The sequence below is a fragment of the Rhinolophus sinicus genome, linkage group LG17, assembly GCF_036562045.2.
Source record: "Rhinolophus sinicus isolate RSC01 linkage group LG17, ASM3656204v1, whole genome shotgun sequence".
Classification (NCBI taxonomy): domain Eukaryota; kingdom Metazoa; phylum Chordata; class Mammalia; order Chiroptera; family Rhinolophidae; genus Rhinolophus; species Rhinolophus sinicus.
The window spans coordinates 5,530,611-5,543,046 of NC_133766.1; the positions used below are offsets into that span (position 1 = coordinate 5,530,611).

At 34.4% G+C, this 12,436-nt stretch overlaps 1 protein-coding gene across 7 annotated transcripts in view; it reads left to right on the forward strand.

Annotated features, from left to right (window-relative positions):
* Nucleotides 1-12,436, forward strand: part of SUCO (SUN domain containing ossification factor) — a 60,086-nt gene that overhangs the window by 27,094 nt on the left and 20,556 nt on the right. For 4 of the 7 annotated variants that reach the window (XR_012492812.1, XM_019722738.2, XM_019719940.2 and 1 more), the window contains exons 11-17: nucleotides 1,263-1,368; nucleotides 3,309-3,329; nucleotides 3,537-3,592; nucleotides 4,069-4,160; nucleotides 4,991-5,056; nucleotides 10,188-10,256; nucleotides 11,021-11,111. Coding sequence is in view for 6 of the 7 variants with exons in the window: in XM_019722738.2 (XP_019578297.2) it covers nucleotides 1,263-1,368; nucleotides 3,309-3,329; nucleotides 3,537-3,592; nucleotides 4,069-4,160; nucleotides 4,991-5,056; nucleotides 10,188-10,256; nucleotides 11,021-11,111 (501 nt within the window). In the remaining variant the exon portion in view is untranslated. The remainder of the gene's footprint in view (nucleotides 1-1,262; nucleotides 1,369-3,308; nucleotides 3,330-3,536; nucleotides 3,593-4,068; nucleotides 4,161-4,990; nucleotides 5,057-10,187; nucleotides 10,257-11,020; nucleotides 11,112-12,436) is intronic. The other 3 variants (XM_019721270.2, XM_019723671.2, XM_019722012.2) reach the window with 2 other exon arrangements.

Below are 12,436 nucleotides of genomic sequence, written 5' to 3' on the forward strand. Positions count from 1 at the left end.
CGTAGATCTGTGTGACTTTGAAGTCCTTACTTTTAATTCTCATGCACCATGCTTCCAAACATTTCTTTTAAAAGTTATTTAAAAAACATACATGCCTACGTGAATACTTGATTTTATATCATGAGGTGTATTTTTGTTAAAGTATGTTTTGAAACCTTGTGGGCATGTGTGATTATAATACTAAACATAATTGTAAGGAATGTGATAAAGAACCACAATCCTGTCAACCAAAGATAACTATTATTAGCATTTTAGTCTGTTCCTACCAGTCTTTTCTATGTATTTAGTAATCCTAAAAAAAAAAATCACTTTTTACTGCTTACATGGTGAGATACTCATGTGTCTTTTAAACACAGGCTTTTAAATGAGTACTAATATTTTTCTCCCCAATGGAGGAGCTTATTCATTCTGTAAATACTTTTTGATTGCCAACGATATGCTATGTAGGATGCGGTTACTTATTTAACCATTCTTCTATCATTGGTTATGAAGGGTTTTCCCTGGTGTTTCTTCCCCCACCGTACACTTAGCATTGCATGCACACAGTTTTTGGAATAAAGTCTCAAGACCGTTTGAGAACTCCATCCATTTTTCTTTCACTGACTTTGCTCAGATCACTTCCTTTTCTCTCAGCTGTGATTTCCTTATATGTCAAATGGCCATATCGGCTCTGACAAAGTATGTGCATGTTTTTTTCATGTGGTAAGAGAGCTCTCATTACTTTGAGGAATTCTATAAATTCTATGGTAAAAATAAGCTTAGGTTTTTATATGAGATTTCCCTTTAAAGGGGTACAGCTGTGTAAGATTGTGAAATTCAAATATGATTTTAAAGGGTTTTTCAGTTTCCCTGTCCACCAGCACTTTTATTTGTACTTTAAGTCATCACAGGAAGGTGTAGTACCTCCTTCTTCCAAAGTATCTGTAGGCTATGTTCTGTTTTAAAACTCCAGTTTATTTGGAAGCCCTCTCAAGAAGGGGTCCCAGTCCCACTTTTGTCTTGTTGTCTTCCCTTCTGTTTGATAATAGTGTGATTTCTTTTCACGTTACCCTTTCCCTATAAAAAGGAATTTGTAAGAGTTTTAGTTGTAAAATAAAGTGTATTTAATTCCACTCAATATTTAACTCATTAAAACTGTTAAGTCAGTATGCTTACTTGGACTGGAAAAAAATACACAGAATGTATTTTGAAGATGTGATGGGACTGCTCACTATGTGTTTCATGATTTTTTAAAAAGAATATTTACATTTTATATTTTCTAGATATCCCACAAATAAGTGGATTAAGCTGGGTACTTTTCATGGTAGAGATGAGAGGAATGTCCAGAGTTTCCCTTTAGATGAACAGATGTATGCAAAATATGTGAAGGTAATGTTTACACTACGGACTCATATTCCAGAATGAAAACATACCGCTTAGTCATACTTTATACTTCATCCCACCTGGTTAGGAATCAGAAAAATTAAGAAGGAATTTACTGAAATGTACCATTTAATAAAATAATTTTTACTTGGATATATTGTTTTATGAGACAAATACTAATATATTTCTTTTTGTATAACTGGCAACCTGGGCCAGTTTTTTTAATATTTGTGGCTCTGATGAAATTTTAGATTATAACTTTAATTTTTTTGAGTCTTTATATATTAATATAACCTCATCTTCATAGTGTTATATTTCTCTCCATTTCAAAACCTAAATCATTGTGAGTCACTGAAGTCTTTAAAGAAGGTCTGATTTCTTAATTGAGTCTGATTCTTAGGTCATTTCAATTTTAACATCCAAATATTTGTTATTATCATAGATTTTGCCTTTTCTTTTATGGTCAAGTAAAATGTTCTGTGTCCAAATACTGATTTCAAATAAAGTCAACTTTTAAATGTTTTTATTCAATATTCCTGCTGTTTTCTCCACCAATAAGTCAAGTAGAATTATCACTCTTGTATTAGATTTAGACAGAATATGGGAATTTTCTATTCCTTTCCTCCCTCTTTCTTTTTAAGAAAATCATAGCCATACCACTGTGCTAGTAATATGATCTTTTGGAATGACAGCAGCTCTTTTTTCTCTCTTCTTTCTTAAATGTGAAAACTTATAGCTACTAATTGTCTTCTGGGATTTTACTGTCTGTGTCTTGTTAAGCATGTATTAAATTGGCTTTTATAAATGGGTAAACTTGTAGTATCTTCCTAGTACAAACATGCTAAATTCTGTTTTTAAAATAGTTGATATTCTCTCTTAAGGCCTCAACAGTGGTCAGAAAAATGAAGGTACATTTTCAGTTCTTTAAAATGAATACTGAGATAATTGTTTAACGGCCTTTTTATATAGCACATTTTCTACACTGTTAAGGAAAAACATGTTAAAAATTATTTGGCAAGTGATACAATTGTATTTACTTTCACAATTCAGACAACTCTCATGTTATGAAATAGTTCCAAGAATCCTTCTCTATACCATCTACTTTGTCAATGGAAGAACATTTTACTGATGGCCTAAAAATATACCAGAAAAACTCCCTACCTCATCCCTTTCATGGTGGGAGACTAGAGCATTTTGACAGTTTTCTAAAAAGCCCTTTCTGGTAGAATTAAGTCTAAAAGCAAAAATCATTTATTTCTGATTCTTATTTTATATTAATAAATGTTATATAAGTTTATGTGGATTTTTCTTATCCCAAAAGAACTAAACGCAAATCTACAATCTAGTTTTTAATATTTTATATTTTAAAAGTGGATTGATATATATCTTCTAGTTCTCTTAAGTTATACTTGAAATAACATAGCATACCAAAGATTCATGCTTTCCCCAAAACAATTTGTATACAATATTGTACAAGAATAAATATAATTTCATAATATGCTAGTTAATCTTTTTATCAATGTGTATGTACATAGATACATAATGTCTATATATGTACTAGTATATACATTCAGATAGATAATATGATACATATCAATAATATTTAAAGTAATATGGCAGGTTATTTCTAGAGACGGTTAATTTTAGAAAGCTTTCTTAAGTAACATAAAACAGCAGCAATGAATTTTAGGTTCTTTAACTTAATAACCTTAACGTTTATTTCATTACAGTTAGTTAGATTGACCTTGCTAGTTGTGATGGTAAAAATTTAAATCATTGATTTGATTTCTACATAGAATTAAGGGTACTACAATTTTATCCATCAAAGCATATTGCTTTCTATACTTTAATTATGCAATATAATTTACAAATATTAAGTGTTGCTTACGGCATGTTATCCAGACTTTGGAACTGATTTCTTTTTCTTTTCCTTTCTCTTGCTTCAGATGTTCATCAAGTACATAAAGGTTAGCAACCTTCTCTTTTGCAATATTGGATAACAGGGTTTGGCGTATTACTTACTGCATGGCAAAAAAGCAAAACTTTACAAGTACTGATTTTGGGGGAAATGACGACTTTATTTTTCGAAATGTTATCATGAAAACCTGAGTATCTGTTCGGTAATCTCACAGGCATGGTGCTAGCTTCCCATTTCATGTGCTTTTATTCTTTAGGTGGAGCTGGTATCCCATTTTGGATCAGAGCACTTCTGTCCATTAAGCCTTATAAGGTAATACAGAACAAAACACAATTACTGAGTGGTTTTTTAAAAAGGCGGTAACACAAAAACCCCAATATATTTAAAGTGAAGAAGTAATTGTCTGTCATGTGAAGTTCATGCCATACAAATATAAGCTGTTAAGCCTTTCTTGCTCTTGAATACATTTTAGCAAAATGTCAAAAATTCCCTCTGTTAAGTAAAAATAACCATCATTTGATGTTTGGTTTTGTTTGCTTACGATTTTGCTGTCACGATAATACATATGGAAACATTTTAGACTGGTATCAAGACTTGGTCATCATATTTTTAAATGCCTTAAATAGATGAATTTTACATTGTAGTAGAAAACAGCGGATGATTGCAATCCAAAGCTAATGGCCCTCAAAACATGACCAAAGTTAATGTATTTTGTTATTTATTGTGAAGAGATGAGTCTTAACATTTCTGTTTCATTTTGAAGTCTTGAGTGAACTTGTCGTTAATAGGGTCTTCGGTACCAGCATGGTAGAAGAGTATGAGGAGATTGCTGAGTCCCAGTATCAGTCAGAACGTCAAGAACTATTTGATGAGGACTACGGTAAGTGACTTTAAAACAGGTGACAATTATGTGTAGCTTTTTTTGCTTTCATAAATTGAATAGTAATGGGTAAGTATAGGCCACTTGAAAAATTAATATGATGGTTGTCTTTAGACTTTTTCGTTTTCTTGCCTTTAATCCTGATAACTAATTTTTTTCTTAAAGCTATTTTCTAAAATGATTTTGTGCTTTGTGAATTGAGTTGTTTTCCAAGCTTAACAGTTATTTGTAACTGGAACTCCCTTCCATGACATCAGTGCTGTAAATTTGATTATGTCCCTATGCCAGTCCTCAAACCCATTAAACTCATAAAGTAATCGAAATCATAGAAATGAGCATTAATTCCTTGGATTTGCTTTGAACTTAAGAGCAAGCACATAGAGGCCTGAGCCTTTGAGACCTGCCTGTGAGCCTGAAGGGGTAGGAGATTTTATGACACTCTGTTGCTACTTTATCAAGTCCTAGTTTTAAGATGTCTTAAATCATAGTCTGAACAATCAATCTAAATTTTCCCCTCACTAGTTTTCACATAAATGAAAACATTTACAAGGGGTTGGTAAAGTACATTGGAAGCTTGGATAAAAGTCCTATACATGTGATTAAAATTTTGATAAACAGTAGAATTACTTTCTTTGATTCACATCTGTTTTGATAAATGGCTTCCAAATCTCATTTTCTTTCTGCGAACATATTTTAGATATATTAATATAATGAATATTTATTATAAAATTTGTCTTAAATGCTGACTTGGACAGGATATAATCTGAGCTTTTAATCATATTATTGGAGATGGTTCTCAGTATAAGTATCTTCACTTTTTCTTTAAACAGATTATCCACTGGATTATAGTACTGGGGAGGATAAATCCTCAAAAAATCTTCTTGGTTCTGCTACAAGTGAGTATTTTAGTGTTTTCCTAGTCACTGTTCAAGTGTTTCTCCACTTTTTGCCCCTGACGTAGATGGACATTTTGTTGTGTCAGCACTCGTCCCAGTGTTCAACTTGGAGTTGAAATTAGATACTGGCTTTTGAGAAGTATTTCTATGGAAACAAAATAGGAGGGGTGGATGAAAGAGGAAGAAAGAAGAGAGGAGAAAACCCAAGCATACATAAATTGGGTCTTCTATTCTGCTTAAGTGCTCATAATATTAGGCAAATTCCTTAGAGTGAAGACAGGGCTACTAATGTACTTGGGGAAAGAATTATTAAAGAGGCCCTGGACCTTACGAGGAAGAGCCACGTGAGCCTGTCGTACTGGAGGGAAAGGGCGTTTTCAGAGGTGGCCTGCGTCCGCGAAGTCCTAGCAAACTGAGGATTCCTTAATCGGGCTTTGATTAGGTTCCTATTACAAACTATAAAGGCTATTTTTATCCATAAAAATAATGATTCCCAAGCGTTAAATAACAATAATAGTAATAATAATACACTCTTGGTAAGCCAAAGAAACAATGACTAAGATACTAGTGGTTTCGTTTCTTGTCGTTCCAGCCTAGTATCCAAACCTAGTGGCAGGCTAGCTAAGGAGACTCCTGGGAAAGACCGTTACCAGCTGACACTTCGTTTTTTACTGTTAGAATGTGGGTGTGTATATTTTAATGGCTGTTGTTTTTGCTTATTCTGAAGAATATAAAACTTCAGATTATATTAGTAATTGAAGTTAGGATAAGTAAGTCTTAGTAAAATAGATTAGCTGTTTGTGCATTTCCCTTGCTGATTCTAGTGGCCTGCATTGTTTGAATTCCATTTTCACAGCACATTGTCTTTATAGCTTTTTTTTAGATACTCAACCAGTGGAGCGTCTGCTTAGGTATATGTACCTAAGCTACACAGTATGTGGAGTTAACAGTCACATCTCTTTATCTTTTCTTTTTCCCTCTGTTTCCTCCTCCTCCTCTTCCTCTCTGTAGAAGACTATAGACTTGGATGGATTTTTTTAAGGAACAGAAAGAAGTGTTTAAAAAACCTGCATGGGGAGAATCCTTTTATGTGATATTTAACTGTTACATATTAGCTCAATATATTTTGTTTTATTCTATTCAAGTCAATTGCTTTTTGGATGTTAGTGAGTACTTTTAAGTAGGATCCTTAGCTATCTAATTGATGCTGGCATTAAAAATAGGTGCTTTACTCACTGCTGTGGGATGTATTTTTTTAGGAGTGAAAAAATGATGCTACGTTGCCTATCTGGATACTAATATTGTTGGTGTCCTTAAATTTGTATTTAAAAATGTTATGTTACCTAATAGTCATCAAAGCTCAGGGGCACTGAATTAGCATCATTATTTAATGGGGTCAGAAAATAGTCTCAGACTAAAAGATCTCTAGCTCCTGATGGTTACTGGGAAGGGGCAGGGGCACCTTAGGGAAGTAGCACCTTGCCATAGTTTTAGGGAAAAGAAGACCCTGTTTAGTTTCTTTTTCTTATGTTAGTTTCTTTTTCTATCTCCTTGTGGGATTAATGCCTAGACACCACTAAAACCTAGCTATATTTTAGTGGAGGACATTTCCTTATTTATCATTACTTCTCTGTCCAGTGCATTATGTGAACTAATTAGACATAGAATCTTCTTTAGATCCTACTTTGTGGATCTTTCTCTTTGAAGGTGTGTTTCTTGGTGACCCATCATTTCTCTTGGAAGGTATGTTTCTTGGTGACCCATCATTTATTTTTCTTTATATGGTTCTCGAAGGGCAGTCCGTTTACTTTCCAGTGTTCTAGGTGTTGACAGAATTTGTATTGTGAGACTAGACGGATAGGAGCCTGTCAGCTGAGCCTGAGCACAGACAATGGGGTTGTCAAAGGTCTCCACTGTTGTAGTTTCAGAACGAGCGATGCAGGAGGAGCGGAGTGAGAAGACTGCTGTCATAGAGCTCGCTGGTGTGACCTAACACTGCTGCCTTCTGGGCCTGTGTCCTTCTAGTTTTCTCTGAAAAGTCGGGGACTGTTTCTGAGCCTGATCTAGCTATGGCCTCCAAGGTGGTGTCGCTTTAAGGAGGAAATGACAGAGTGGAATCAGGCCAAGGAGCTGGTCTCTGGCACTAGAATGTCCGAGTTTGACTACAATCATCACCACGTTCTCAATTAGCTCAAAATGGGCCAATTCTGAACCTAATTTGTTTCTAATATTTACATAGTATTTCCTAAACAATTCTGTGGCTTTAATCTTAATAGAAACTCCTTTTTCTTTTTGCTATTGAGCTATTAGTAGCTATAGGAAATACATGTCCCCAGAGTATGTGGCTTCTGATGGGACGTGGTTGTCCCAGAGCATGCATCCCGCATATTGAGACATTCTTGATATTACATAATTTACTTCACTGCCAGAAAGGGAGCAATTACTTAGAGCAGCGTTCTTGGCTTTGTGTGTATGTCAGTTCTGGCAACTGTTCTGCCTGATTCTTCTGTTTACATTCTTGAACCAGAACTTTTAAACATTTTACATCAACGAGAATTCTTCACATCACTCTGCTTTCCATGTGCTTTGTCACGTGGATTTTTCCAGACCTCTCTCTATTTTGATATTCTTGCAAATCTGCCTTTACCCCTAAATATGGTCTGCATTTTGTTAGAATTGCAGATCTGCTAAAGGCTCAGTTTCTGTGTATATGTTTAAGGCAAAATATAGTTTTTATTTCAAGTCAAAGTACTTTTAATGAATGTATATGTTTTAAGGTCCTACAAGGAAAAGAGTGAGTGAGGATGGGCATGCTGCAGACATAGTGGAATACACAGGAAGAAGTAGTTTTTTTTGTTGGTTTGTCTTGTTCTGTTGTCGCATATGTAGTTTGTTTTCTGTGTCAAAAAGAGCCATTGGTGTTCTGGAGACTGAGTATAACATGTTGCTATTTAGTCCTTAAGAAACGAGATGGGATGAATAGTTGCCCGACTCAAAGATGCAGGGGTTGGGAGAAATTGGGGACAGATACCCAGTTTGGCACTATATTCCAAGTTGTTACATTTGCCTGTGCTGAAGGCTTGCTAGTGGGCAGATTGTCATTGTGACCAGCTGTCGTGTGTTTGGAAGCAAATTGAGAATGGGCAGAATAGAATACTCACGAAGCTACTTTCTCTCAAAATACAAAAAATAAAATAAAATAAAATAAAAAGATTACATTTGGCATTGTTCTGTGAACATAGCAAAATTATTTATAGGTTACGTGGGCTTAGAAAGTAGAAATTTGCCAAATTTGCCAAATTTGCCTAAGTGGACCCTGAAATGATGATAAATAATATTTTTAAATGTTGGATAGTGTAAATCTTCCTTATTGTATGTGTTAGTATTAAAATTTAGGTTAAAAAATAATACTCTAAAGCTACTTTCTTTATGCAGATTAGATGTGTTGTTTTCTTGAATTCTTTAATAATAAATGCCTAAAATCTGAAATGTGAAGTAAGATCTCCCTTTGAAGCACAAGAGATTTAGAGTATAGACTTGATTCCAAAATTTGGGTTCCCTGGAGGAGTCAGCTTTGATCGAACTTTAGCCAGCAGGCTAAGTAGAAGATCAGATACTATTATTGCAATATTGGTTGACATTAAAGGGGATTTATGACAAAATAATAGAGCTTCCATTGCTACTTTATCCGGGTTTATGAGGAAATAGAGTTTCCATTCCTGTTTTTATCTCAGGCTGAAGATCTTCTTAGCGCTAAGAACCAAAGCTGCGTCTCTATTCCAATTTGCCAAGTCAACTGGCAAGGTTGGCCTATAATCCTAGACATTTGAAAAGCAAATGTAAAGCTTTTCTGTGTTATACTAATGATTGGAAACAAAGTACTGCTGCTTTGTTGTCTTTCAGATTATAGATTCATAGTTATGTAAAGAACAACATTAATAACTGTCTACTGGTCATCACTTCTAAAAGAGTCTAAAATGTCCTACTGCTTTCTCCTACCGTAAAGCACATATTTGCAGGATCAGCTCCAGGTGACAGTCCCCACCTTGCTGATGTGCTAGCTTTTCCTCCACAGACCCTTTCCTACTTTTCACACCTGTGGTTTTCATTGAAAATGAGATGAAAACCTTGTGGATCTCTTTTTAGGAAAGGAGGCTAAGACAACAATAACTGCTGGGGCTTAATATGTAGCCCCAGCCTGATCTTAGTATTTTAATAGGAGAAAAACCTGATGCTGATGCATTAACTTGTAGTGGAATTTCAGAGATTAGATTGGGGATAGAAGTAATTTCCCTTGAAGTTACATCATACTACTGGAAGGGAGCCGCTGTTCCCAGCACCGGCTTTTTATGGAGTTCTTCTGTTTTGTGCTCCTCGGGTACCTTCAGCTATTTAGATAGATATGAAGGTTCGTACCGTTTACTCGTCATCCAGATATCCACTTTGGAAAGAGGCAGAATTAGCGATTGTGCAGCTCGCTCTAGTTTGGAGTTTTATGACTTTGACTTTGAATTAATCTGCCCATGCCCGTACCCACCCACTTCACAAAAAGATTTTTGTGATTTGTTATCCGTAAAACACTGTTAAAAGTTAGCAAAGAAATTTGATTTTATACAGTACCAGTTTGGGATTTAATCATATTACCAATAGATATTCTTCTAGGTTTATATTTGAAAATAACAAAATCTTTCTGCTGTTCTTTGGATAATAATCTTCCCATTTTTTTTTTTTTTTTAACTATGATAATCACCTGTTTGGAAAAAAACAAGGTTTTTTGTAAAATACAAGTTTTGGTTGTCAACATATCTTTCCTGTCTATGTGGAAATTATACTTGAATTTTGTAATAGGCTGAAGACAGTGTTTTGGTAAAAGGTTGGAGAAGCTTTACAAAAAAAGGTTATATTTAAATTTTAAATTCCTTCTGAACATAAAAATTCGGATTTATGCTTTACACTTTTTGGCTGAAATTTGTGTCCTATATTGGACTTACATAGTAAGGTGAATAAAAAAGTAATTTGTCCACAGAATTTCAAAAAGACCATTATAAATGGTTTTTTGACTATCTGATATTAAGTTATATGAGAATATTTAGGTGTCTTGGTGTTTTTTTCTGATTGAATTTTGTTTTAGATGCCATTCTAAATATGGTGAATATTGCCGCTAATATTCTGGGAGCAAAAACTGAAGACCTGACAGAAGGTACCTAATAATTTTATGGGTCTTTTAAATATCTGATACTCCAGGGGTCTTCCTAGTTAGGAAAATGAATTAGTAAGCCAGGCAGTTTGATTTTTCATTTAGAAATATAGAAAAAATCCAGAGGAACTTACCAGTCTTCTGTGTTCTTCATTGTTTATTTGACTTGCACAGGTTCTCTTCTATATAGGATCCTGTCTAGATAAAACTCATGGATTTGTTTTTTGACTCTTCCCTGCTGTACAAGTGTGACTTTATACCTTTTCTCTTTCCTGAGGTTTTGATGCCCTAATGGTACTTCAAGTATACTTTTATTTATCAAATGGTTACTCAATTTAGAAAGTGATTTTTTTCCCCCTTACAGAATGCCAAGTAAGAATATTATGAGCAAGGAGAAATAATCTTGCCTTTTTTGTTTCCAAAAAATACTTAGCTCTAAGTGCAAACTTAAAATAGACCCATTTATTTCTTCTCATTCTCTTTAGAAACTCAGGTGTCTAGGTACATTAATCATGTCAGCTTACACACAATTCATAGTTATCTGACTTGCTTTAACTACCTGAGTAGTGGAGAAAAAATATGCATTATTTGTAGTTGGGACCTAGGATGGTCAGAACTTTGCAAATAAATACAATCTGCATTAACAAGCCTATTTGACTTTGTTTTCCTCCCCTGAGAAACTGAAGTTCTTTATTTGTTATAGTGAAATATTTTCATGGTCTAGCTTTTAAAAATTAAACTCAACATGGGACTCTTTCTTAAAATAGGAAATAAAAGTATATCCGAGAATGCCACTGTCACAGCTGCACCAAAAATGCCTGAACCAGCTCCTGTTTCAACTCCGGTTCCATCACCTGAGTAAGTTAAATTGTGATATTAGAGTTCTGTTAAAATGGAGAGCTAAGTATACTAGTACATAGTAAGGTACTTGTGATTTGTGTGGGAAATGATTATCTGTAGAAAGCTCTGAATCGCCGGGTAGACATTCCACTGTCACTTGAAACACCTTGGACTTGCTTTAGGAATATGCTTCTCTCCAGACCACGTTTGTTATTTTGGTGTTATGTACCTTATTATTCACAATACTGAATCTTTTCCTTATTGCAAATAATTGACCTAACTCTGCAGGACAAAATTTTAAAGACCTGTTTTTATTAAGTTTACATTTATCTGTGCTATGCCTAAAAAACTATAAAGGAATACCTAAGGCGGTGATTCTGTGATTCTTAAATGTGTTTGTCACACAGCAAACTCTTACAGTGTTCAGTTTCTCAAATTGAATGATGTAGGTCTTCCCCACATTGCGGAGAGACACTTCAGGAAGGGGTGTATGTATGTAGGTGACATAAAATATTCTCTTCCTTTCTACCAGACATAATTAAGGTTTTTGGCATCTCTATTTCTTGTGTATTATTATAAATTTAATTTATGTGTATTTCATTGGATATGCTTCCTGTAAAACTTTGAAAGGCCTTGCTTGCAGAGGCACTTTATTTAAAAAGATAAGCTATTTGAACATGAAACAGTTCAAGGTATGTATGAAATGAAACATGCAATGGGTATGCTTTGAGCTGTAATTCCTAAGTACCATAGTAATTCAAAAATGAGATTGTCGTGTGGTGAAGGATACAGTGACAAATTTTGTCTTCTCCTGTGTTAATTCTGAAAGTGACTAAAGATATTTTTTTACAGCATTATGTGGCATTGGTTCCTAAGAAATCTATTTGGGATTGAAACGTTCTTGGTGTTTCTGTTTACGTGGAGCCGTGATTGCTAGTCCGATTTTGTAGCTAGGCTTCTTCAGCTAACAACACGTAGTGTCTCTTATTTTTCAAAACTAAATGAAACTAATTTTATTTTACATATATACAAACCCATACACACACATTCACCCCATATATACCGGGGATGCCCAAAAAATGTATACAAGTGGATACTTTGGTCTACGTTGCCTAAGCAGTAGTTCGCCGTAATCAGAAGTGTCTGGACACTGACGGTAAGGACTTTGAGCACCTCTTGTAATTGCAGAAGTCAAACGTGACTTGTATTCATCTTTTGTTATCGGTATATACTGAGTATTACAGTTTTCATTTCTTAAATGTGTATATCTGGCACCCTCTGCATATATACTTAGATAGATAGATAGATAGATAGATAGATAGATAGATAGATAGATAGATATA